Genomic DNA, 27,938 nt, shown 5'->3' with positions numbered 1-27,938 from the left:
TCTAGACTCCAACTAAAAAAAACTGGTCTCTGGTCACGTTTTGTGATGTATTCTAGACTACACAATGATAAATACACAGAAATCATATTAGATGTCTATGACCGCTTGCCAAATGTTTTCAGGCAGACAATATTTACAACTAAACTGACAGTAACACATATTAGCGCATCATATCACAATGAAAAATTACAGACAAAAGTTTCCATCCGTCTAGAGTCACAGTGTTTTAAAAGTGACCTCTGAATGGGGCTTATGATTTACAAATTACCATCTGTAACACAAAACCTCAATTCACTTTGCTCTCAGTGTCTCCCTATTGTTTTTCTTTCCTGGGCTGCTGTTAGTTCAACCATCTCTGTGTCTGTAATATATCAGTCGTGAATGCTTCACTCTAAGTTCCTCTTACACCACATCTTACATCCAGTAGATGGTGACAAGTAATTGTCTTTCTGAGTGAGTCATTGAATCATTTATTCAACCGATTCGTTCAAAACACTGCTTCAATCAGAAACAATACAATCCACTGTCATGAGTCATTGAATCATTTACTTGACTGTTTTTTTTTTTTCAAAAACAAATATGCATACTTCCCTACTACAGGTGCATCTCAATAAATTAGAATGTCGTGGAAAAGTTCATTTATTTCAGTAATTCAACTCAAATTGTGAAACTCGTGTATTAAATAAATTCAATGCACACAGACTGAAGTAGTTTAAGTCTTTGGTTTTTTTAATTGTGATGATTTTGGCTCACATTTAACAAAAACCCACCAATTCACTATCTCAACAAATTAGAATATGGTGACATGCCTATCAGCTAATCAACTCAAAACACCTGCAAAGGTTTCCTGAGCCTTCAAAATGGTCTCTCAGTTTGGTTCACTAGGCTACACAATCATGGGGAAGACTGCTGATCTGACAGTTGTCCAGAAGACATTCATTGACACCCTTCAAACAAGATTTTCCACGACATTCTAATTTATTGAGATGCACCTGTATATACATTAGTAGGCAAAACACAGATGACTTACTACTTTTGGCAAGATTTTATAGTCGGCCATGATGAATGTACACCCAGATTACATTCATACTACACACATTCATACTATATAGAACATACCTTTTAACGGTCACAAAAATACTTAATCAAAAGAAGTATCTACTTAGGAAGTATGCTATTTTAGATGCAGCTTTAGTGCTTTTATGAGTAATTGAATCATTTACTCAAATAACTAGTTCAAAAACACCAATTCAGGAACAAAACAAAAAAAAAGTGTCTATTGCTCGAAACGCGTTAATTTTGTTTTGGCTGCTTTTGGAAAAAAAATTGTAACTAGCAATATTGTATTCATTTATTGTGTTTTGTATAAAAGCAATACAATTGCAATCATGCTGCTGGTCTGAATATCAGCATATGGCTTTGATTACCTGCGGCCTCGTGCATATGGCCAAATGACAGGTTTAATAATTGTTGTACTCACACTCACTCTCGCTTACCCTGTGACATTTTCTCTTAGGGAATCCACAATTACACATGTAAACTTGGCAGGCAATGTGGCATCACTTTGCCAGTGGCTATTTTGGGGCAGCACTCATACACGAGTACTATGATGGCTTCATAAATCCGAACACTGACGGACACTTTCCACAGGCAGGCCCCGGGCCCTTCATACACTGATTTGCTCTGTAACTCACTCATTTCTAAACATGTCTTTATATGTTTGTATTTTTGATATAACCCTGATGTCTGGATTTAAACTCCATGGCGGGAGACTTGTGGTGAGCAGGAGTCACTTTACAACACATGAAGAGAGCTAAGTGCTCTTTAAGTGAAGAGAAATTGAACACACGCGGTGCCAGCAGCATAACAAGTCCAAAGACAAGAACTAGATTTGATAAAGGACTTATCTCTAAACAAGTCTTCTGACAGCAAAACAATTTTTTCAATTACACAGTCAGTCATCAAACAAAAGAGGTTAGTTCTGGGGAAAAAATGTCGGGCCAGACTGCAACTTTTCCGCTTCTTTCTTTGTTTTGCTCCTGGAAAATGATTGATTAGCCAGCATAATTGAATCAACATTGTATCTTTGTGCATATGCACATCACAAATTTTGCTCTCTGTCATCTATCCAAAGCAATAAAAAGACAATAAAACAGAGAGATGTGCCTGGGAATCGCTCTATGATGGTGATATATGTTTCTCTCGATCCACTGACGTCCACTGTAGTTCACCAAAACACTCCACTTTCCAGTCAAACAATTGCTAACCATCAAAGGTCCTATGAGGTCTCCACCATAACAGACGGCTTAATCCAGGCCTGAAGATTAGACAAACTACTGGACTTATAAAAACTGACAGCATAACGTGCGTTTTTCCTTTTTGGAACACACTAGCCATCATTCAGGAGCTCTTTTACTGATATTCTAGAGGCTTTGCTTTTGACATTTGAGACTGTAGAATCTCAAAGGTGCGGGCTTTTATTTAAAGTATTGGGCTGATATTAAACATGGTATATGAAATTAAACAAGTCAGCACAAGTGGAAAAAAACAATGTGATTGCTATAATTAATTATGAAATCATTAGTAATATAATTTGACTACATTTTAAAGAAAACTATATATTAATTATATATTAATATATATATTAATCCAATATACATATATATATTTATTTTTTAACAATAATGAATATATTTCATTTTATTGAAAATTAAAATAAATTGATAGGATATACAGTACAACTTCTGGAATCACAAAATTAATTATTGTTAATTCATTTCATATTTCAATACTTATAGTTTGTTAACAAAGTTGCTTGTTTTCAAACTTTTTTTTTTCGTCATAGTTACAGCAGAAATACTGGAAATATCTCAACCTATATTGGATTTGGAGTACTGTGTACTGTGGACAACCACTGCTTCTCTGACCCAGTTTACACCTGGTATTAACAGCCGTCTTGAGTGAACCAAGTGGTCAGTGCTAAATATGTGTGTAAATACAGTAAGTAAAATAAATAAATAAATAAAAGTTCAGTTAATATTCAATGAAAATCAAGTAAATTTTGATGGCAATAGTGCAGTGACTTGTGTGTAATTTTATTTTACTTTTATGTTTAATCAAAATGCAGCATTACACTTACAGTATGTACAGTAATAAGGCTACATATGTAATGCTTGTAGTCAGAGACCTTCCTCTCACAACAGACACTTAAAATGTTAATATCAGGTGTAGAAAGGGCTACTGAGTAACTTGGAGGGATCTGAATGAGGGATATGATGGCCCACCTGGTCTGTTATGTGCTGTAGACTTATAATAATGCTGCTGGTGGCAGGACGCATGACCTCACTCCAGTGTAGGCGCTACTGTCTGGAGCTTGATTGGCCAAATGTAAACATTTTAGCACTAAACTTTGCCAAAGGTGAAATCAGACTTGAGACCTCCAGCAGTGCAGTTGAAAGCACCTCAAAGCAGCGCTGCTTTTGCACTTTTAAAGCCAGAAGTGTAAGAAAGAATTACTGGCACTCACAACACGCACAGAAAAGCATTAATCATTAGATGTACTTTTGTACAATACAAGGTTAAAAATGAAAATGAGCCAACAAATCATAGTTTGTGCATTAACAAGTGCACTAAAGTGAATCTGATGCAGTTAAACCAGACTGGCCTGTTAGGAGCAGTAAGTAAAAACAGACAGGTTATCCACAACCTGGGACAGACAAGTAAAAACACAGTAGTGATTTACTGCTACTTTCAAGCCCACCAGTATTACACAATATGATGGGTTCCATATTATATTCCAACAGAGATTGGCTATTGAAACATTCAACCATGAAATTTCAGGCAAATTTGTGCGTTCAACTCACCGGCATGTCACCACGAGCACAAGATCAGACATTCAAAGAGAAATAAATACTACAATTACTTCACAAGTCAAGATTATTTACACAAAATAAAGAATCTGTTACCGCGTGTGCCAATCATATGACCCATAGGACCACCAGACTGTTTTCATCCTCTTTCCTTTCATTCCTCAGGAACACAGAAAAGGGACTGTCTCACAGTGAAACATGCGGTTTTTCCATGGCACTGCCTCTTCTGCTTGAGGAAAGCTTACACCCTCTGTGTGTTGATACAATGTGATTAGTTTATTATAGAAGCCTGTGGCTACAGCGCTCTATACTGTAGTAGTCAATCTGGTAGTCTTTATGTGTGCATGTATGTGTGGAGTGAATGACAGAATGCTACAGGAATCCCACTGAGCGGACCTGGGCCAACGGGATGTCACGTGGGAGCACACCGAAAGCCACAGATCTGCTAAAGATGAATGAAGCCACTAATTCATACTCTGGCCTCCCATGTGCCCACTTAGCTTTGTGCTAAAAACTGACTTTGAGAGCAAAGGACCTTTTTTCCTTTCAGTGAAGGGTCTTTTATTTTCCATCAACGCTAAATCAGTACTTGAGGAGCAGAAGACGGATGGTCCATGGTCACATCAGAATTCATGGGGTAGACCTTGCATTATGGAATTTAGACAGTGTTATTAATTTAGGGTGACCATACGTGCCATTTTCCCAGAACACGTCCTGGCCAGGATTTCTATATTGCCTAAAATATCTAGGTTTTGGCTTTGTTTGCGTGTGCCGACCGATCGGTGTATGACATCAAAATAATACCATACAGACGGTTCCTTATGCTTTCAAAATGCTCTCGAGTTTGTTTGATGTCATACACCGATTGGTCTGCACACGCAAGCAAAGCCAAAACCTAGATATTTTAGGCAATATAGAAATCCTGGCCAGGACGCGTGTCCTGGGAAAATGGCATGTATGGTCACCCTATATTAATTTCCTTTTTATTGATGAGGAAAGTGCTGCTGCACATCCAATGTCTGGAAAGCAAAAGGTGAGGAAAGAGAAGAAAGCAAAATTGGGGATGGGATGTCAGAGCTCTGTCAAATATAGAGATTGAAATCTGGATGGATCTGAGAGAGTGGACAGCCAAATCTAAATCAGAATTTACAGCCAGGACCATCATCTGTCCAGAGCTGAGAACTGGAATTTAAAGGTTTGTTTCAAAGATTGAAGTCAGGGATCAGTGAGTTGAGTCATTTTATCATCATGTTTCTGCTTAATTCTCTCAACTGTGTGTTAATGAAATTTAGCCTAAAATATCTGGCTTAAACAGCTGGTTGGTCAGCTCTCAGCAGCAGCCACACTGTAGGAAAAAAATTGCAACAAATGCGCCTTTAACTCGTCACTGGGACAGTATCCTCAAAAGGTAAGCCTTTGTACCGTATCTACCCTAAATGGTGCATATAAGTATCCTAAATAAACTTTAAGGCAGTGGTTCCTCTTTCACTTGACATTGGAAGGATGCCTATACTAAATAAGATAATAATTCCTCTGGTATTTCTGTTGTAATTACGATAGTTTAAAGTATTAGATTTGTTAACAGAAACTGGGAGTGTTGACACATTAAAGGGGTCCTATTATGCTCTTTTACGAAGTCTTGATTTTGTTTTGGGAGTGTACTAGAACATGTTCTCATACTAGGCTGTTGAAAAACACATTATTTTTCACATATTTTACATTATTACAACACCTCTCTCCTCAGTCTGGCATGAACGGCTCGAATAGTTCCTGTATCAAATGAAGGCCCGCCTTCTGAAATACGAAATGTGCTGTGATTGGTTAGCTGGGCCAGTGTGTGTTGTGATTGGCTCCACTCGGCGCCTTGTCGGGAAATGTCATGCCCCTTATCATAGCCGCCTGCCAGCTTCAGTGTAAATATTACGTCAAAATCAAATAAATTTGAGCGCGATTTAAACCCGGATGATTGTAATCACTCTAAGTTCGTCTGCCTTGGGAAAGCTAGCGTCTCTGACATAGTGATAACACTTGTTGCCTTCTCTAGTTCAGCTCAACCAGGTCTCGTCCCATTCGTCGATATTTGTGATATCACAGATCCCGGAAAATATGCGTTGTAGTCCAAACGAGTCGTTCGTTGTAGTTTTTGAAAAGTGATTTCTATTAAAAAAAATATCAAATTTTGAAGTGAACTTTGAACTTTGTAACTTTGCAGATCTTTTTTTATGCTCAAACAGCAACATTACAGACTAACTAAAGTTGAAAAAGTGAAAAAGCATAATAGCACCCCTTTAAAATAATTAACCAAACTTGACTTGGGCTGGGAGGGGAATGTGAATAGATTAAGAATATGATTTCAGTTTACAGTTTACATTTTTTGTTCGTTTAGCATTTGTATTGAGATTTTTTATAATATAATTAAACATTTGAAGTCATCCTATAGCCTCCTTGGAAGTTTGCTGAGGCCCCAAACTGATCTCAGTGCAACTAATTTACAGGGCGATTTCATCCGAATCTGTACAATATGAATCTTTGTTTTTTTTTTAATAAAGGCAAGCATGAAGGTTCACCCCAAACCCCGTTTCTGAACATGACCGCCACTGGGGTATAAACGGATCATACAAAAATGCACAAATGAGATCATCCGAATTCATACGTATTGTACCAATTCACCAAAATGTAAAATAGATACAAATTGCTATGACATTTTGTTGGAGACCCCCAATTGAGAACCACTGTCTTAAGGTAGTAATATGTACTATTTAAGGGTAGAAATTGAACAAACTTGCCCCTTTGAGGGTACTGCCCCAGTGACAATGTGTTGTACCACTGAAAGTAAATATTTGCTTTTTTTTCCCCAGATTGTGCAGTTTCAGCAAAGTGATAGGAAAGTTATTACAACCAACCAACACTTGTTAAAAGAACGATTTTGTGAACAAGTCAGCTGCTAAAATGTCGTTAAAAGGCCACACAAAGCTTGTCAGCTTCCAAGGTACATAGCCAACTAGTCAGAACAACTATTTATCTAGAGAGAATAAACTGTGGTTATTCTAACAGTTTATGTATTTTATACATTTGGAGGCAAATGATTATGACAGTTGTAGATGATTATTGCAAAAAAATTATGCACATTATACCACAGACATTTCTAATCAACATGATACTTAACATAAATAATGTTTTCAGATTCAGACAGTCTTATTCTAGGTTAAGAAGGATTTGGAAATGGATGGCAGCCAAGCAAATTGCTTTTCAGACCAATGTCACGCTTATCTGAGGCTTCAAAACTGGCCAAATATGCCAGCAGTAACTAGAGGATATGTGGTACAAAGAAACCCTGCATTTCACCCCCCATTAAGATGCATTTACCATAGAAGTCTAATGAAATTGTTCCTTTGGTTTATACACAGCACGATGTGCTAAATGTGTCTCTAGAATGAAATACAGATCCCGAAATCATCACTAAACCCTGACCCTTTCCACAAGCCATTCTCCGAACCACAACTGTTTTGTCTCCGTTCCACCGGCCGATACGGCAAATCAATCAGACTGATAACGAGAGCAGGGTGTGAGAGCAGGCCAAATGCAGTGATGTTTGGGAACTCGACACCTTATGAAACCACCACTGCAGTCTTATAATGATCTCATGGAGGAAAGTGTGATGAGCCCACAGAGAAGCTGTCTGATCACTGAGCCATGCACGAGAGAGAGGAGGGGAAAGAAAGAATCAAAGACGATGGTTAATAAGACATAGGCTGATAAATAAAACAGATAATAAAACAGAACCTAAAGATCTTCAACAGTCTATCATTACTGTTCCACAAATGGCAACACAAATTCAAATTCCAGAAGTGTTAATCTCACCAACTAAATTGCTAAACTAGCACTGACTAAAGGCTAAACAATATATAAGACGAGGGAAAACACAAACACAATGCTAGATATTAAAAATGCACTAACAACATTTCTGTTTAAATAAAAATGCAGTTCGGCTGACTGTCAATAATATCTGATTGCTGTGGCAGAACAGTAAATGAATAACGGGAAACTGAAGCACTTGGTTAACGATTAATTAACCCAAACACATCTTATGAGATTACACATAAACATAACGTAATAACATAAACATTCTGCACAAAATTATGCGAAACTGCGAATGAAATTAGATGCCATTTTAGTCAGTCTAAATCTGACTAGAATGAAGATGTGGTGAAAATATTTATATTTACAGGATATTTTTGTCAAAAAAAAAAAACTGACAAAAACAAGGAAAAATTAACACTTGACCTCAGAAACTCTGGTTATTTCTGTATTATGCATTTATATCAAATTAAGAGTGCAGTATTTCCAGCTCTGGAGATGTATAAATCCTTTCCATGAAATTTCAATGCAAATAAATGAACAAACTAACAATACATTGCTAAAATGAAATGACCTAAACTGGCTGAACAGAAAGGAACACAGCATTCAAAACTCAATACAAGGGCCTAAGAAAGTTGATTTATATCCTTACCCTGAAAAGACCAGAATGGCTGGTCACCCACACGTTGAATTTTGGACAGTGATCCTCAGCATACTGGTCCAAACCAGGCTTTTAACTATACCCTAACCAGCAGAGTAATTAGGCCTCAGTATTATATCATACAATTATAATATTGTGCTTGGAATATCCCTTTCTGATCCAAGAGAAAGATGAAACTGGCAGGTGGGAGCATTTAGAGAAGACTTCGGGGGAAATATAACGTACTGAATTACATACTGAAGAACAATACAGTATAGACACCGCAATTCACCGATGATGTATGATCGACACATACTTTCTTCAAAACATTTTGCACTTTATCCAAGAAGATCTTTCGGCTAGGCCTTCATTTGTCTACTTGGAATTACGCACCTCCTGGTCAAACGGCTCTGAAGACACATCTACAGTGAGAAACCTGCAATCACTATGGTTACCGGACCTGCCTGTCTGTCCAAATGCAATAATTTGGATTCACCCACATCGGACTGCTGCAGAAACCATATGAAGATGCCGTCTGAACACATGAATAAGCAAACACTTCAGTAACTACAGTATTCACGCAGAAATGTAACGGGAAACGGTGAAATCACAGAGGCCTGGAGATGCATTCCTGTGGTGGGTCATATTTAACAAGAACTCACTGCTGGAAAAAGTATGAGAGAAGGTGAAAGAGAGAGAAAAAGGTATTCAAAGACAAAATATTGTCATTTGAAGTGCAGCATTATAGTGCAGAGTCAAACATCAACATTACAATGTATTTATGACCATTATCAGCAAGTATTTACATACAGCAATTAATGTGCAATAACAGTATGCAATATTGTGTAAATGCACTCTTGTGTATTCATTGGATTTAGTGCTGAATAGCAATAACTTGCATACAAATATCAATGTGATTATTTAAGGAACCCAAACCAAAATTAGTTAGGAGTCCTCAGATCAATGGTGATTAACTAACTACCTCATATGGGATGATTTTGATATGTAGTGAATGGTCAAAGCATACACCATTACATATAACTGCCATAAAAAGCACAGAAGACATCACTGCATGCTACTGGAAACTACACGACACATTTATAATTCCTCAATAATTCACATTTTCAAAACAAGTGAAAAGGAACGCATAAATGCTCAAAATAAGTAAATTGTCTGTGGGTGTATAACCCAGCGTTTCCTTCCACATGTGCCACACACTTTCTGAAACTGCTGGAACTGAGGTTGGCTCTCAGCAGGATTTTACCACCCAGTTATTAAGCAATGAACACAAGACCAGACATCTGGGACCCCCTGGATGATTCTCTAAAACAAACATAACAGACTAAATAGTCCAGATTAAACCAGGAGAATGGAAATATTCATTTGGCATCGCTGTTCAGTGTCATAGTTTTTTTTTGGTGAACATTTATTATTTCTAAATTTGTTCTTTTGTTCCATTTCTCTGTGTGTGAAAACCAGCCATCTATAGTCACACCCTAATGACTCACTCGAAGGATTTTTAAACATTTTTTCCTTTCTCTGAGATGGACAGTCATGTCAAGACAGTAAGTTTTACTGTGTCCATGAGTCTGCAGGCGAAAAGTTCCCATCCAAAAGAAAGAAATGAACCTTTTCTTGTTAATCTATTCCTTGCTATTCCAGCTATTTTTTTACCCTCTTTTATATTTATACCAGAGACGCATTGTGCCAATCTGCTTGATTTATAAACCTTTCAAAAACATGTTTTTATGCGGGCGGTCCATGTCAATAAATGTAGTAAAACACAGATCCAAAATCTTGGTAACTCTATTATTCTGTAGAGAGGGACAGAGGGACAGAGAAAAAGTGACGGAACTAAAAGAACTGAATTGAAGACAGATACATGTAGCGAGAGAGAGGAAAGAGAATTAACAAGTGACTGACAGTAGGAAAAAGTGGGATCCAAAGATGGACAGATAAAGAAAGAACGGAGTTCCGCACGTTGCAGACATCAAGCGAGGGCATGTTGATGGAAATCTGTGTTCTACTGAGGTCTCATTCCAGCAGTTTGAAAGGTCGAGTTAGACTGATGAGTGTTTACTTCTCCCTAAATAAGAAACACAGGCAATGGGACAAAACAAAGTAAAACACTACGAGAAATATGCAAACTGATCTGAGGTATAATGGAGTAATTAAGCTTTTTTTATCCACCTCCCGAACACAAATGATGAGCATGCCTTCAATAGAGCTCTTTAAATTAATTTCATTGCAAAAAACGTGGAAAAGGTCCCCCCTAAGGCTTATCTAGTTTTCCAGCAATTGTCCTAATATTGTATGTGCTGGACCAGTTAAATGATTAATGCTTTTAGCATGAGATATGAGTGTTCTTGAATTTTGCTTGTGTGCTTGCACAGATACATAGGCAAAAAAGGTTTATGTATCCTGCATACATAAGCGTTAACTAATCTAACCTGCACTGTTTAAACCGTTTTTGTGTTAGAGAAGTGAGCAATACGCCCCACAGCCTCCTTGACCAGTTTCAGAGAGTTCAGACAGGGCGACTCCTCTTGTCTTGTGCACGCTCTCCCACAAGCCTGGAGTTTGCAGGATTTTCTCCACCAGCTCCTCAAATGCACACTGAACACCATCCCTCGTCTTTGCACTGGCCTCTGTATGAAAGAGAGAGAGAGAGAGACAAGTGTACACACACTACACATAAAGGAGGTCTGTAACACCTGTAGAAATCTATGGCATGACCAGTGTTTTTCTGTCAATATGGGGTGCTGTGTGTACATTAATGAGGAAAAAAAATTAACTTAAATGATTTTAGCAAATGGCTGCAATATAACAAAGAGTGAAAAATTTAAGGGGGTCTGAATACTTTCCGTACCCACTGTATATTTATATCTATATTTGAAATCATTTAGTTCTCAAAAACATTTCTTATTACTATCAATGTTGAAAACTGCTTACATTTTTTTAACTGTGAAACGGAAACTTTTTCTTTCAAGATTCTATGCTGAAAAGAATGTTCAAAAGAAAAGCATTAAAAAATATATATTTTGTAACATTATATAAGCCTTTACTATCAATTTAATGCATCCTTGCTGAATAATTTCTTTCAAAACAAATACAAAAAAAACAACAACAACAAAAAAGAAATGTGAGACTGGTGTGCTGCAAAAACATAAGAAACACTTGGCCTTAAATATAACAAATCAGGAGAAAGTAGAAGCGATTAGGAAACATTAAATCTGAAAAAATAGCATTGGCCTCAAGCACACAGACCGCAGCCATGGTGTCCATCTGCAGATTTCATTTGGTCTGAGGGCTTCATGGCTAATTCAGACAGATTGCTGCTTACATACCCACTCATGAGGCGTGTCACATGACTTACAAACCAAACCCACAGTGGAGAAGAATGCAGCACGTCACCCACAAATACATATACAGAACTGTTACGATTACACAAGCTCAAATGAGAAATAAATCAGAACCATTGTAAAGTCTGACTTGAATTTACTGTCATAATAAATGAATGCTCAACTTATACAAACAATCCATCTCTCAATTAAATAACATAATCTTTGTTTTCAGCAAATGGGCCTAAGTGTTTAAAAATAGTAGCCTCTGAGTATTACGGCAGTTGAATAACCTAGCTTACGTCAAAAGTCAGATTTTTCCATGTGTGAAGATGATGAATCTTGAAACGAAATATTGGAAATGAAACCAAAGTAAAAGGTCAGTGTATTCCTATTTAAAGCTAGTGTATTAGTGAATAAGGAGGGCTCAAGTAATTCTTCGGGAAATCTTAGTGACAACTCACCTATGAAAAGCATGGAATGTTTTCTAGCGAACTTCAGACCCTCTTCTCGCTCAAGCTCATGGTCTTCCTACGCAAACAGAGAAAAACGGCTCTGAATTAGGCATCGTTTTTCATTAGAGTTACAAATACAGAACCATTTTTCCATGACAACATCAGCATTATGTATTTAACAATCTAGAATAACTACTATTTTTTATAGATACATATAGAGCAGTGTAGAGATGAAGCTGAAAAAGCAAACAGAGAGCAGATCTGTCTGTCAGGCTTTGGAAACTGGGTCCAGGCAGGTGTTTTAAAGACCAAAGGAAAATATATGACAATGAGTGCAAAGACTCTGCTGGACTTGTACAGCTTTAAACAAAACAAATAAAAAAAAAACACATTAAGTGCATTAAATGTAACTTACCTTATCAATTTTGTTTCCCACCAGCATTTTGACAAGATCATTTCTTGTACAGTATGTATCCAGCTCATTCAACCAGTTATCCAGCTTAGCAAACGTCTCTCGCCTAGTGACATCATACACTAAAAAGACACAATCCGAGCGGGACAATTTAAAAATGACATTTAGAGGCTTGGACAACTATAAATCACAACATTTTATGGTTCAGACACCATTCCAGTTTATCGTGTATAATTATCAGTGTATAACTTTGGATTATTCTAAAGTGGTACAACGTTTTCATGTTGTTGTTGTTTTTTTGTTAAATAGTATAATAGTGAAAAAAACTGTTTTATGCATGCTTGCTCACCCAGAATGACACCCTGAGCTCCTCTGTAGTAACTGGGTGTTAAAGTTCGAAAACGTTCCTGACCTGCTGTGTCCTGTAAACACGAAACAAAATCAAGGCAAATAGTGTTAAATAATATGGAACAATGAATATTTTCACTTATAAAGACATTATAAAAGAGTAGCCTGCCTTCAGAGAAAAAAAAGAAAAGAAAAACACTGCCATCTTGTGTTACATTAGTAAAACACAGTCAACAAGCATTATAAGAACTTATTACATCTATTCCATACAGTAATGTCCAAACTAAGACACGATTGCCCTGGAGACTAAATATGTCTAAATAACTAACTAACTAACAAAAAGTGAGGGAAAATAGTTAACTTCACAAAACATAAATCTGTGCAACTCTAAATCTCTAAATGTTGGGATAAAACACGTGCTCACCCAGATTGCAAGCTTTGCTCTGTTCCCATCCACAGCCAGGGTTTTCACCTTGAAATCTACACCTGAATGGAAATAAATTATGTGTTTAGTACATATAGAATATCATATCAACTTTCATTGTTTTACATTTACATTTAATCATTTAGCAGACGCTTTTATCCAAAGCGACTGACAACGGATGACAGTAGAAGCAATCAAACCAAAAAAAGAGCAACATTATTTAAGTGCTGTGACAAGTCCCGGTTAGTCTAATTCAGTACACGAAGCACGTTTTTTTTTTAATGATAAATAAAAAGAATAAAAAGTAGATAGAATAGAAATAGAATAGAGAGTGCTTGTTTTAGAGGGTCAATTGTAGATGGAAGAGTTTTATATATAACCTTATAAATATACTGTAACCAAACCCTAACCTTAACAGAAAGGTTTTGTCAGGTTTACCTCACTTCTGGGTACAAATTTGTCACCAAAAGATGGTTACAAAATATTTGTCCCCAAAAAATGGTTAAAACACACACACATATACAAACACTAGCAAATGTAAACAGTCAGGTGGAATATTCAAAAAGATTCACAATCATATATGGAAATACAGTCTAGATGTTTTATGAGGATTATGATAAAACCATACATATATAGTGAGACAGATTTAATTTTTAATGGCCCCAGATATTTGTCAGGCAACAAGCCCAGAGCGACAAGTTAGAAAGACCAGAATTTATAGCTGAATGGGGAATTGTGGGTTTATTACATAAAGATAAAAAGAAAATAGGACGACTCAACCACCTGTCTCATCACTCAGCAAAGCCACATCACTTACAAACATAAGTGACTTACATTCATAAAAGAAAAATGAAAGTATGTGTAAAGATGACAGGGGAATAAATCTCTCAGCACTCTGTGAATGAAAGATCTGGAGGCATGAAGTACTCCTGAATTTCAGCACAGCACTGACAGATTTACCAGAGGAAGCCAAAGAAGGAGATCTGGACTTGTTTGGTTTGGATTGGGGGGCTTTGAAAAGAAGACAGCGGTCACATCAACACACGTCAACCTAAATGTGTCAAAGTGATGGCCACAGCTTTGAACAACCAATGAATTTCCACAATATATATGGTAATAATAACCAGTAAATTATTAATTGATCTCCAGTGTAAAGACACTAGTGAGAACATGTAGCTGTTAAACAGGATTTGATGTGGAGAAATATACTTTTCAATATTTAAAATTGAACGTTTAGGTCCAGAAATCAACAAAGTAAGTAAAGCTGTTTTTCAAGTCAGACCAGCACTAGTGAGGAATGTGTGATAGACGTCAATGCGAGCTGTGATTTGGTTGGGTTTCTGTTTTCATTACATTATAAAGACAAACAATTAAACGAAATCGTTATTATTGTTTTACATATCAGTTATCAGAAACTCAAAACACAATGTGAATGTCTGTTTTAGCTACAAAGGATGAGAATACTGTCGTGTTTAAACCTGCTTTTATGTGTGTTGGACTTATATTTTGAAAAAAGACTGATTTTACATGCTTACCAATTGTTGCACCAATTTCTGGATCAAATGTATCATCTGTAAATCTCAAAAGAAGACTAAGGAAGAGAAGAGGGGAAAGAAAGGTGAATCAGAGACTGTACTTTCCTTCTTACTAGCAAATTATGACATATGCACACGTCTGCAAATATATGTGGTATGGGAATTTGAGAATACTGAACTGACAAACATTCAGAGGTTCCTATCTAAAGCGAGGAAAGGTTGTTTTAATATAACGTTAAGCAGCTCGTGCAATGTGTTGTTGTTTTTGCTCCATCAGATGACATTCGGTAAACTTGAAGTATAATTACCTGGATTTGCCCACTCCACTTTCTCCGATGATCAGTATTTTCAGAGTGGTTAAAATATCCTCAGTCATATTTTCCAGAAGATGCCACTATGAGCAAAAATACTGTCGATATAAATAAAAATATATAAAATGGAAAAGCAAAACTATTATTTGAGGGCCAAACGTTTCTCTTCTTCGGTAAAATCTTTCGATGGAGGTAAACATCTGTAAAACACAGCCCTGCCATCTAGCGGAGGTTTATAATCATCATCGTAGTAGAGTATAATCGTTTTATTTATTAATTTCAAGATCTTTATACTAGACGCACAAAATGGAAATCCTCCTCATGTATTTCTATACAATTATTTTTTAAATCTTTATTCAAAAACAACTTTGATTAGTCCATCTTGACTAGCGCTGAGAAAAGTAACAGATACCACGTGACAAAACAAAATTGAGAAATATGAATAATCTGATGGACCCTTTTCACAAGACTGTGATGACGCGTTTACCGGTCATCAGCATCGTAAATCCTCGAAAGTTTTTCATATTTGTATTTTTTTTTTTAAATGTGTCTACTATTTATAATGTATGTCTATTTATAACACTATTCTTTGTATTATATCACCTTTGCATCAAATTACAAAAAAAAACATTTAACGCTAATGAGAGGGTGTTTCTAATGCAGCCTCAACGGGAGGGACGGTAAATTTGACATCGTTCTCTTCTGACAGCCGTTATCAGTCTCTCTCAATTTTCCTTTTATTGAAAGTCATGAAAACACTATCGTGGAGTTTTTCTTTTGCTATTTGAGCAACTGGGAATGCAAAAAATATATTTGTGGTGCTCTCCCATTCGCTGCTCTTCAAACTTACCCAACTATGACGACTTCTGCTGCTGAGAAACCCGGAAATGTGAAAAAGGTCCATTGTTTTATGTTCGCACACTTGAGGTCGCCAGTGTTCTGCATAAGTAACTAAATCTAAGAAGCAACTGTTTAAACGTGGGATTTGTTAGCCAGATTAAAAAGAAGCTTTCCGTCTTTTTAAGACTCTTTGGCTAGATTTATGTGAAGCAAAATCTACAATAGTAAACTGGCAGAGTGAAACACATCACTAAGAGGGTCATTGTGATTTGAATATTATTACAGCTTCACAAAATCTAAAAATGTTGCCATTTATGGTCTATGGAGGTACTGTAATACACAAATTGGTACACATTCATACACACAAGATTTTTTTTTAAAGCAGTTTAATTTTCTATATACAATCCTTTTGTTGCCAAGTTGACAACAGTCATCAACAAAATAAAACAGTAATATCCATAAGGTGCAAAACAAACAATGGTGTCTTTGCTCCCACCCTCAAAGTTAAAATGACATTTAAAGCAAAGATTTCACATTCCACATTCCTATAATTATAATACACATTCCTTTATTTCTGCAAAGTGAGGCTGAAAGCTGACTCAATCTAAAGGTTTTCTTTTACTTTGTCGAATCAGTAAATCACTTTGAATAAAGAATAAGCAGCTGTGCAGAAAGACTGAAGCATCTCATCGACTTTGAGCTGGAGCTTCTCCTTTACAAATATACTGATACCAGGTTTCATCCAGTGCTGATTTGTACAAAATGTCTGGACAAAAAACAAACAAAAAAAGCTCTTAAGATTTATGGGCCCAAGCAGAAAAGAAGTATATTTACACAGGACCCTGCATATAGTGTAGCTTGAAAATGTGTAGCAAACTTCACTGCACAATAAACAAAGTTATAAATGTGCCTTGAACATTAATACGAAAGTTGGTATGAATTAAGCACCAAGACTCCATAATCTGGCTGAATTAGGAGTGAACAGTTTAAGCACTGCTTAAAAGCACCATTTTCAGTACATCAGGTGGATGGACTTTGAGTGGTCAAAACAAAGCAGGATTACAGCCTGAACTCTTCTGCCAAATATTAATTTGTTTGACCAAACTTTCGCAAATGGATTACTTACAAGCCCTAAAACCTGCACGTGCACAGCTAGAGACTGCAAACTATAATGAAACTTCACATATGGACGCGGTGTTATTTGTGTTAGAATGTAGTACATGTATAACTCTCAGTGTATGATGCATTGCAGTGTACTGGTGTTTCAGCTGTTTCAGTGCAGTGGCTGCAGTGTGTTCGGCGGAGGGGAAGTGTAGCGGTACTTTCAGGCCCAGTTTCCAGAGCAGTCAGCCAACAGAGGACCACACCCTGGCCTGAGCTGCCCTGTTCCCCATGGGCTGCTCTTACCATAGCCAAAAGTTTGGCCAGACCCCTGGATTGAAAATAATGGGCCAGACACTCAGGAGGAGGAGGAGGAGCAGAGGCTGGTAAAATACTTTCATACAGATTACACTTTTTCTGCAAAGAACAAGCTTTGAGTGATCACATTCTGTAATTTACCTTAAAGGGATAGTTCACCCAAAAATGAAAATTTGATGTTTATCTGCTTACCCCCAGGGCATCCAAGATGTAGGTGACTTTGTTTCTTCAGTAGAACACAAACAAAGATTTTTAACACAAACCGTTGCAGTCTGTCAGTCATATAATGGAAGTGAATGGGAATCACGGCTTTGAGAGTAAAAAAAAAACATACACAAAACCAAATTAAACCCTGCGGCTCGGGACGATACATTGATGTGAAAAGACACGAAACGATCGGAACGATCAAAACGATTGAAACGACCTACATCTTGGATGCCCTGGGGGTAAGCAGATAAACATCACATTTTCATTTTTGGGTGAACTATCCCTTTAAGACGTTTATCCTGAAGCTGCTCTATACAACTAGTGTGAAGCCCGATGAAAGGCATTACTAAACATCAACATACAAACACAGAGTGGCTTATATTTATTTAAACATTTACAAATAAATACTTGAAGATTTTGTCTTCCATTAATGGCTTCTTGTTGAAGAAAGAAACAGACTTTTATAGACTTTTAAGTAATTACCGACTGAGATCAGTGCGTTTTGTGCACATTATATTTAGATGGTAAGTTATGGACCATACTATGTTCTGTGTTCTGTCATGATAAATAATAAAATCATAATAAAATTCTCTTTCCTCTAACGTTACACTACCATTCAAAAGTTTGGGGTCTCTTACGCTCACCAAGGCTGCATTTATTCGATTAAAAATAGAGAAAAACAGTAACATTGTGAAATATTATGTAAAATAACTGCTTTCTGTTTTAATATATTGTAAAACGTCATTTATTCCAGTGATGGCAAAACTGAATATTCAGCAGCTATTACTCCAGTCTTCAGTGTCACGTGATCCTTCAGGAATCATTCTATTATGCTGATTTGACACTCAAGAAGCATTTGTTATTATTATAAACGTTGAAAACAGTTGTGGTGCTTTATATTTTTGTGAAAACCGTCCTATATTTTTCAGGATTCCTTGAACAAAGGTCAAAAGAACAGCATTTATTTGAAAAAAAAATTATAAATGCCTTTACTGTCACTTTTGATCCATTTCATGCATCCTTGCTGAATAAAAGTTCAATAAAAGTATTTAAATGTTCAAAAAAAATAAAAAATGTACTGACCCCAAAATCTTGAACAGTAGTATATATACATTTGGTATTGTGGCATTACTGTTGGCCTCTATTTTGAGTTTTTCCTCGTTTGTTAGTCATTTTATAGTCAGATCATGATCCAAGGATAGTGCTATAATGAATAATGATAAAACAGCACCGGGCACCGGACCCAGTCAAGGTCTTCCAGAATTAATTCTGGAAAATAGTGTGTCTATGGTTCAGTCAATTCAATTTCAACATCACTCATACATGGACAAAATTAAATAAATAGATACAATGAAAGTGAAAAGTTGGTGGAAAAGAACTTATGTGCCAGACTTCATCTCCCATTCCTAGAAGAAAAAAAAAGGAGAATAGAGTGAGCACATAGGGGAAAATACATTATACGTATGCACTGTAAACTGTAAAAGCAACTGGAGGATCATGCTTTTACATGAGAACCAGAATATGTTACCTGCTATTAATACCTAGTGTGATGTAGAAAAAAAGTGTTTACTGACCTTGGCTTTTCTGAGGACGTGTCCTCGCACAGGTGAGGCTTTCTGTTGTGTCTGACGCCGCAGCAGAGATGCACTGTTGACTGGCAGAGAGCAGGTCTCAGTGTCACTGGTGTCACAGCTGGAAATGGGCGAGTTGTCCACCGTTCGCCTCATTAACACTGGAGACTAAGAACAGATGAGACATTTTAATACCTGCTTTTCTCTATCACCAAAAACTGAACGTGACACAACCCTACAGTTAGCATTACATCATGTCTATGTTAGAGAAATTGCTGTTTTTCCAGACCTGTGGGCTGGAGCTGCCCGTTTTGGGTTCAATGGTCAGGCCCAGGGTGACGCCTCCATTCAAGGCTTTCTTCAGACTCTCCTTCACCTCTGTCAGCTCCAGTTCCAGATTGACTCGTTCCTCCTCTTTTAGTTTGCATTCATCCTCCACTTTCTTAAGTCTCTCTGTCAAAGATGCCTGAGAACGCTTACCTGTGTGAAATAAACGCCAGGAGAGGTTATAACTGTCACTTAAGAGACTACTGCTTGATTTTATTTTCAAGACAGATCAGTGTTTCCTTTCCTGCTGCTGAATTTAAAGGCACATGGCAAAACATGGTTTAAACATTTGTGTGCCAAATTAAATGTGATGAAACTAAAAATAAAAATCATATAGAGAGAACTCCTGCAGACACTCATAACCTTGATTTGTGTCAAGGTCAGTAAGTCTTTAAAAATATCATAATTGTATCTTATGACAAAAAAAAAAAACTACAACAAAAAATACAATTCTAAGTACACTACCGTGCAAAAGTTTGGTGTCGCTCAGATTTTTCATGTTTAAAAAAAAAAAAAAAGGAATCTCTTATGCAGTAATAGTGTGAAATTTTATCAATTAAAACAACTGTTTCCTATTTTAATATATTTTAAGATGTCATTTATTCATGCCATGGCTGAAGTCTCAGCAGCCATTACTCTAATCGTCAAAGTCACATGATCCTTCAGAAATCATTTTGATATGCTGATTTGGTGCCTAAGAAACATTCCCTATTATTATCAATGTTGAAAAACTTTTGTGCTTTTGTGAAATTTTGATACATTTTTTTCAGGATACTTTAATGAATAGAAAATTTATATACAGCATTTATTTAAAATAGAAATCTCTAAATCTCTAGTAACATTATAAATGTCTTTACTGTAGACATTTGTAATGTTAAGTATTTATTACCAAAACCTTTGAACGGTAGTGTACAGATTTTTCTTTTTTGTAATCTTGAACACTCAGATTCAATCATAATTGAATGTCATAGTCCCACTGACATCCTCACCTGTGTTGTTCTCTATAGCAGTGCGGAGGTCCTTCCTGTCTTTTTTCAGCTGGGCCAGGCGGTTTCGAATTTCCTGCTTCCTCTTCATCAGCTCCTCATCTTTAGCTTGGAGTTTCTTGGCATCTGCCTCCACTCTGTTTTTCCCGTACTTATACTGGTCCACACCTGTGAAGGTTAATGACGCATTATAATCAAAGTAAACCATGATCAGAAAATCTTTCCATTTTTAACTTTTGGATTCAGTCTCTTCATCACATTAAAGACCTCTGAAACCACAAACGCAGATTAAAAGGCAGACAGAATATACAGGATACCACATTCAAATATTTGCGAGCCCACGTAAATGGCCACTGGATGGTTAGGATGTCTGTGACTGACTGACTGACTGCCTGTCTGAAATGGAATTTGGGGTGATTGAGTTTACAAAGGAGCATGTCAACAGATCCACTGCTGTCTAACAGTACTGCAATTTCCACATACCAGCATTCTCCACAAATCTGTGTGGCTTCTTTTTCCTTGAAAGAAATGAGTGGTGTAATAGCTAGGATAATGGATGCAGACTTAATGTCTGCTTAGTTTAGTTTGAGCCTCATTTTGAGATTATCTATCAGATGTGCTCTTATATGTTAAGATCTCTTACTAGAGTTGTTGTGTTTCACTGGAAGAGTTCTGCTAATTCCATTGGCCTTTTTGGGCTGGTTCTTGTCCAACTTCTGCTTTGCAGCGAACCCATTGGTGATCAGGCCTTTCTTTCCCTTCAGCTGATTGGATGAAAGAAACACGTATGAGCTTTTGAACACACAAAAAAGGTGCAACTGATATGTTGGCCACTAACAAACATCTGATATTTAAGGACTTTGATTTCGCTGTTAACACCTGTTACATTTTAAAGGTGTGATTTGTGATTTAGTTCTAAGATTACTACTTCAAATTATTTCACAAAGGTTATATCCGCAAACCACATCTACTAAGCCACACATGTTGCTAGACGGGACATTTTCTTTTAGGTAAACTATAGATGTCAGCAACCCCTTTTTCAATCCCTGGCCTATAAAATGTAACCCAGAGTGAAGTAAGGCCTCTGTAAATCCATTCAAGGCCATGGCCACCCAGACATTGATATTATATAGATCAAAAGCAGTCATTTCTTGAGCTGGGTGGTCCATAATGCATGCACTATGCTCTGTGTTTATTTCCATATGATGTTTGTTACTATTAGCAGAAAATAGAAATAAGATACAGATATCCATTGTTTGTGATATACTGTGATAGCCTGGGTTAGTCACCTGGTTAGTTTTAGTATTAGAAGCTGAGGGAGAGGAGGAAGAGGACAGAGATTTGGTGGAGAGCGGTGTGTTGTAATGCCCTGTGGAAGATGACTGCGAGTGGATGGATTTGGGAGAATAGCGGGCTGCTAGTTTGGGGGAGGGCATGTTTTCATAAAGATCTGTATTCTCATAATGAGACTCTTCTTTCCACCGACGGTCCCCTGAAGCTGGGGAGGAGTAGTGCGCATCTGGTAGCTTCCGTATCGCAAGCGTGCAAGCAAAAGAAGAGCGATTAGAAAAGAAAAAGTGGATCAGGGACGGAGAGGAGATAGGAAGGATCAGAAATGAAGGTGAGAATTTAATGGGCTTAAAGTTTGTTCATTTTCTTACCGATCCATTGATGCAGGGCACATCATCATAATGCAGAGCGACCCCTGTGGGACAGGCGTAACCACTGACCGGGTTATCCAGGTATGGGTTTGGAGAAACTGCACGCTTACTGGTGAAACTGTGAACACATACATATATTCATTACTACATGTACACGTCACACAGAGAACTTAAACTGTAACTTTACTGTAACAGTAGTGATGGGAAAGATTCTTCAAAACTGTAGCTTTACAAGATACAAGCTACTCATAAGCCAAGTACGTCAACTGCAGTCAAGCTTAGTAGTTAGCTATACTAGAAGGCATTAACAATCAGTAGTATTAAACTATGAATAGGGGCAAGTGTGGGGTCACTAAGATTTTTTTAAATGTTTTTAAAAGACTTTCATGGTCATTTATTTTTTTATCAAAAATGCAGTATAAACAGTAAAATTGTGCAGTATTATTACAATTAAAAATAACTGCTAATACATTTTAAAATGTAATTTATTCTTGTGATGGCAAAGCTAAATTTTCAGCAGCAATTACTGCTCAATAAACATTTCTTATTATGATCTATGTTGAAAACAGTTGTGCTGTTTAATATTTCTGTGGAAACTGTGATACATTTTTTCAGGATTCTTTGATGAATACAACATTACAAAATTAAGGAACAGCATTTATTTGAAATATAAATCTTTTGTAACATTATAAATGTCTTTACTGTCACTTTTGATCAATTGAACACGTCCTTGCTGAATGAAAGTATTAATTTCTTGAGAAAAAATCTTACCTATAAATTTCGAATGGTGAATGTACAAATATATTAAATATTTGGTATATTTATTAAAAATGTAACAAACAAATAAATGTAATGAATATAAAATGTATAATTTAATGACAGATAATTCTCTTGATAAAAACAACGAGGGTTTTTTGAATAAGCACTATAACTATAATATATAATATTTAATTAATTATATAAATACAATTTATTTTTGTGTATTAAATATACTGTTGAACAGCAGTGTTTTGTTAATCATATATTATACTTAAATATTAAAAAATGTGAAGATGCAAATGCACTGCAGGAAACTTTTGGCCAAAGATACAATTTGTTAACCAGCTCTTTATGAACTGGTTCATTAGCATGAACTCTTCAAATGAACCAGTTCAGTCAAATGAATCAGACTTTCCAATGATACATACTGTATAAGAGAGAGTTTTTAAGAGAGCATATTAAAGCTCAAATGGCTGTAAGGCTATGTGTGCAATACAATCGGAAAAAAATAATGCTATATCGCTACGTGTTGAAAAAGTAGGTTGTTAAAGAAGTTACTGGCATGCTAATGAAAATATTTTTAGCAGTACTGGGTTCCCACCAAAATGACTGCTTGGCCAGTTGAATGACATTAGCAGTGGTTTCGACGTCAATGTAATCGTAGTGCAGTGCAGCAGGATCTGTTGTGGAGCCCGTTTCGGCCAGCAAGACCCCCAGCCACCTTCCCATACTCTCAGAGGAGGAGGCCTGACAGGAAAAAGAGTGAGGAAAGATGCAATGAATGAGTGTCAGTGGAATATGAGACAAATAAATCACTAATCTATGCAATCTCTGCAAATCCACTCTACACATGATACAGCAGTGACATCATAGCGAGAGCCAGCCAACCAAATCATCCATCTAATCCCTGCCCTGAGGTCCTGTCTCAGACACATTAATTGCCCCGCAAGAGCTGAGGGACTTGGCACGTACCTCCAGAACAGCCACCTCCTGTCCATTACGCAGCAGACGGAAGGCAAAGGGATGTTTGGAGTCCAGCCCTGGAATGACCTCACACCCCCGCAGCGGCAGAGAGGCCATGTGTGTCTTCAGATCTGCCCGGTCCTTGTGCAGCAACAGTTGGTTGTCTTTTAGCTGGCACCAGCGCTCTCTCCAGCGGTTATTGGACAGCACATTCAGATAGCCTGTTAATGAAGGGTTGGGCCAACAGACACACACACAAGCAGAATGTAAAATGTTGAAGATAGAGTTGGGGGAAGAATTATTTAAAAATGTTGCCAGTAATTTATATTTTCAGTTCAGTTTTTAAGGTTAATATTTTGGGGGAAAAGAAGAATTTTCTATTTTAATATATTTAAAAATGTAATTTATTGATGAAAAAGCAGAATTTTAGCAGCCATTACTCCAGTCTTCAGTGTCACATCCTTCAGAAATCATTCTAATATGCTGATTTGCTGCTCAAGAAATATTTCGTATTACTATCAATGTTAAAAACGGATTAATATTTTTGTGGAAACAGTGATACATATATTTTCAGGATAATTTGATGAATAGAAGTTTCAAAAGAACAGCATTTATTTGAAATATAATTTTTTTTAACATTATAGATTTTGTTACTGTACAGGACAATCTAAAATGTATGCCTAATAGTAAATTTGGTTATAAATCTGATCAATTTAATGCATCCTTGCTGATTAAACAGTAGTATATTTGTGCAAAGCACCAAGTCCTATAGAGATAAAACAAGTGAGTAAAATTTTGCAATACATCACAGTTTTAAAAAACTATACAGATAAACAAAGAATAACAATATTATAAAACTGTTAGCCCATATTGATGTAGTATCACATTGTCAGGTCACTACTGCTGCTACTTTGGTTATTTAATAAACTGACATTACATTATCTAACTTCAGTGATTTTCTGAATTTTTTGAATCAGGACTGACAATTGAATTTTGAGATCGTAAAAATATTAACAGATCTACAGTCAACAACTAGAATGCTTCAGTATCATACTTCAGGGGCTATCAATCACTAATGTTAGGACTCTCGTGTTATGAAAATGGCAAAAATCGAGGTATTGTGTGGCTGGAGAGCAAGACAATCCTTTGTTTGGGTAATGTGTTTAAGAGGTGGAGAAAGAAAAAACCTAGACGGAAAAAAACTACACAGCAACTAGTTTTGGCAGCATATCTGAGAGCATGAAAACAATGGGAGCTGCCCAAAACAGATAAAACTAAATCCTGAAATATGCAATTCAAAGTCTTGATATTTACTACCTTTATCTGTCACTATGGATATTACAGACATTATTTAGTGACTGACTTCAGTTAGCTGGTCATAAAGACATTATTCTACCTGTATGCCTATTAGTAAATACAGTTATAAATCTGAACACAGACTGCGTGAATGAAACCACTGTCATCAGTGAACATACACTATTCTAAAGTTTGGGGTCAGTATTATGCTTTTTAAAGAAATAAATAGTTTTACTCCGCAAGGATGCATTCAATTGATAGTAAAGACATTCATAATGTTTAACAAGATTTGTTTAAAATAAATGCTGTTCTTTTAAACTTTCAAAAAAGCATCCTGAAAAAATTACCACAGTTTCCACAAAAATAAGTAGCACAGCTGTTTTCAACATTGATAATAACAAGAAATGTTACTGTTACATATTAGAATAATTTCTGAAGAATCACGTGACACTGAAGACTGGAATAATGGCTGCTGAATGTTAAGCTTTATGATCACAGGAATAAATTACATTTTAAATATATATTAAAATGAAAACAGTTGTTATAAACTGTGATACTATTTTACAAAATTAGAATATTACATTAAAAAATCTTACCAACCCCAAACTTTTGAATGGTAGTGTATATCAAAATGGTATTGCAACAACTCACCACATGTTGGGACATCCTCCTCCGCCGATGAGGTCTGTTCATCTGTAGATGGTTTTTTCTTGCCCAGGCTTATGATTTTAGTGATTTTCTTTCCAGTCACACGTCCCACCGTGCCTTTCTGCTCTGATTTAGAGTTCTTCTTGCCTTTGGCTGCAAAAAAAAAAAAAAGGCAAATTAGTGTCAGAGTGTGAAATATATGTATGAGATTTTCTGAAGTAATATATTATACAGATATGCTAGTTATCTAGAAACCAGTTGGTGTTGCAACTATAACAAGGGATGGGTTTGGAAAATATTTTGTTTGTGGGGTGGATTTGGTGGGAAAAAGATTATTATATTATTTTATTTTATAAAAAGATTATAGAATTATGGAAAATGACAAATCTGTTAGTCATTTAGACCAGAGCGTAAGAGGCTGAACTGACAATGACAGGACAAGTCTTCAGACTTGGAATCCAAATCCTAAACAGTGCGTGAAACCAACTCCGTTCTTCTCCAAGTTGTTCAGATACTTTTATCTGATGAGTGTGGTCTGTGGTTAATGGTATTGTAAGAAACAAAAGATCTAGAAAAACAAACTTGAGCACTGAAAGTAAAATGACACACTGTGGAAAACCGTCCAGGTCACATCCTATTCCAAACCAATGGTGGACAATGTGAGCAAACTAGCAGTATGGGATTTGGACTGGGTTAAAATGTGTAAGACACTGCAGCACAACAAATTACAGGCTTTTCTCCATCTCCAAAAGGCCAACTACAAAGGCAGCTCAGAATGACAAAGAATACATAAAAAGAGTGACACTCTTGCTCTTCTGAAGGCCTGACTTGGTCCAAGTGACGAGGCATGAGGCAAAACCCAGAGGCACAGATGCAAAAACCATTGGCCCTTAAAGGACCTATACAGACATAGTTCTTCATTTTATCATGAAGGAAAATTCTGCGATCAGGCTAATATGATTTCACAGCGTCTCAGCACTTACGACAGCTGGAAAGAATATGCCGAATCTGATTCATCTGCATGGTTTTTTAAAATTTGTATTCCATCTTTCATCAAAGACGTGCAGCAGTTGGCTGCTGGTTTGATGTAAGAATATCTCAGGTGCTATCAGACAGAGACAGAGGAGATCAGATAGAGATGGTTTGTGTTTCTGCTGCCAAGAAACGCTACCCTAAATTTTTTGTTATAAAATAAAAAAAGACCTTTTTCATTACCTTTCCATAACCTTACTCTTTTACAGGAATTATTATATGACGCCAGTCCTTGTTTATCCATAGGTTTATCAGAGGTCAGCTGCTATAACTCATGTGAAAACAGCACAGCAGTTACTGCGGCTTGTGGCCGTGATACTGAGCTATCAATCATACGGGTTTGCAGATTCACAAGTTTTGGATTCCACTAAAATTAGGCAATTCTTCACCAACACATCGGAGGCAAGACAGTCTCAAATTGAAAAAAAAAAGAATTTCCACAGACCTGAAACAGATGTCCCGAAAAGTTCAATCCCAGATCGAGACAACGTGGTGTAAATACTTGATAAATAATATTAGATTATTTAAGAAGGGTCTCCTTGCCTTAACTTTGGCGTTGTTCAAACAATGGGATTTTTTTATTCAAATAAACATCCACTTTGTGGGATTACAATTTGTTCTTTTTTCAAGTACTGTTGCTCTGCTGTTTTACCAAGTTTGTTTTTTTGTTTTAACCAAAAAAAGTTCAGATTTAAAGTTCACTTCATGAATTAAAACACTAACAAAATTTTTTTTTAAAGGGGTCATATGATGCGATTTCAATTTTTCCTTTCTCTTTGGAGTGGTTCATGCAAAGAATGAAGGCGTAACTTTTATTCTCGCTGTAGTAGTGTTGTTGCCGCCGCCATGCCGTGAAGGCGTTTGTTTGGCCTTTCAAAAGAGGACGATATCCGCTTCGTCATGCCTGGAGCTGATCCGTGCTGGTCGCTGAGGTAATACATCAACTTCGCGCTGTGGATCGCCGGATCGGCTTTCACCGTGGACGAAGCGGAGTCCAGCCCGGGGTCGTCACATGTGGTTGCCGCAAGCCCGCCGG

The 27,938-nt window shown here is 36.7% G+C and overlaps 2 protein-coding genes across 3 annotated transcripts in view; both read right to left on the bottom strand.

Annotated features, from left to right (window-relative positions):
• Positions 1 to 10,125: 10,125 nt before the first annotated feature.
• Positions 10,126 to 15,380, bottom strand: LOC107738970 (ras-related protein Rab-18-B-like). Its single transcript, XM_016550906.1, has 7 exons — positions 15,191 to 15,380; positions 14,883 to 14,938; positions 13,348 to 13,409; positions 12,925 to 12,997; positions 12,579 to 12,697; positions 12,173 to 12,239; positions 10,126 to 11,015 (listed from the first exon to the last, which is right to left on the bottom strand). The coding sequence occupies exons 1-7, from the start codon at positions 15,256 to 15,258 to the stop codon at positions 10,843 to 10,845; spliced, it is 618 nt and encodes a 205-aa protein (XP_016406392.1). The 5' UTR covers positions 15,259 to 15,380; the 3' UTR covers positions 10,126 to 10,842.
• Positions 15,381 to 18,724: 3,344 nt separating this feature from the next.
• LOC107738968 (actin filament-associated protein 1-like) overlaps positions 18,725 to 27,938 on the bottom strand; it is a 66,916-nt gene continuing 57,702 nt past the window's right edge. For both annotated transcript variants that reach the window (XM_016550905.1, XM_016550903.1), the window contains exons 9-18: positions 25,874 to 26,023; positions 23,936 to 24,147; positions 23,565 to 23,710; positions 22,205 to 22,322; positions 21,833 to 22,069; positions 21,187 to 21,307; positions 20,547 to 20,711; positions 19,520 to 19,710; positions 19,234 to 19,398; positions 18,725 to 19,065 (exon numbers count right to left, since the gene is read on the bottom strand). In XM_016550905.1, coding sequence (XP_016406391.1) covers positions 19,039 to 19,065; positions 19,234 to 19,398; positions 19,520 to 19,710; positions 20,547 to 20,711; positions 21,187 to 21,307; positions 21,833 to 22,069; positions 22,205 to 22,322; positions 23,565 to 23,710; positions 23,936 to 24,147; positions 25,874 to 26,023 — 1,532 coding nt within the window. In that variant the 3' untranslated portion in view covers positions 18,725 to 19,038. The remainder of the gene's footprint in view (positions 19,066 to 19,233; positions 19,399 to 19,519; positions 19,711 to 20,546; positions 20,712 to 21,186; positions 21,308 to 21,832; positions 22,070 to 22,204; positions 22,323 to 23,564; positions 23,711 to 23,935; positions 24,148 to 25,873; positions 26,024 to 27,938) is intronic.

The sequence above is a fragment of the Sinocyclocheilus rhinocerous genome, unplaced genomic scaffold, assembly GCF_001515625.1.
Source record: "Sinocyclocheilus rhinocerous isolate Xijiao unplaced genomic scaffold, SAMN03320098_v1.1 scaffold735, whole genome shotgun sequence".
NCBI classification, from domain to species: domain Eukaryota; kingdom Metazoa; phylum Chordata; class Actinopteri; order Cypriniformes; family Cyprinidae; genus Sinocyclocheilus; species Sinocyclocheilus rhinocerous.
The sequence above is the reverse complement of the archived record's forward strand: the minus strand, read 5'-3'. Positions and strand labels throughout refer to the sequence as shown.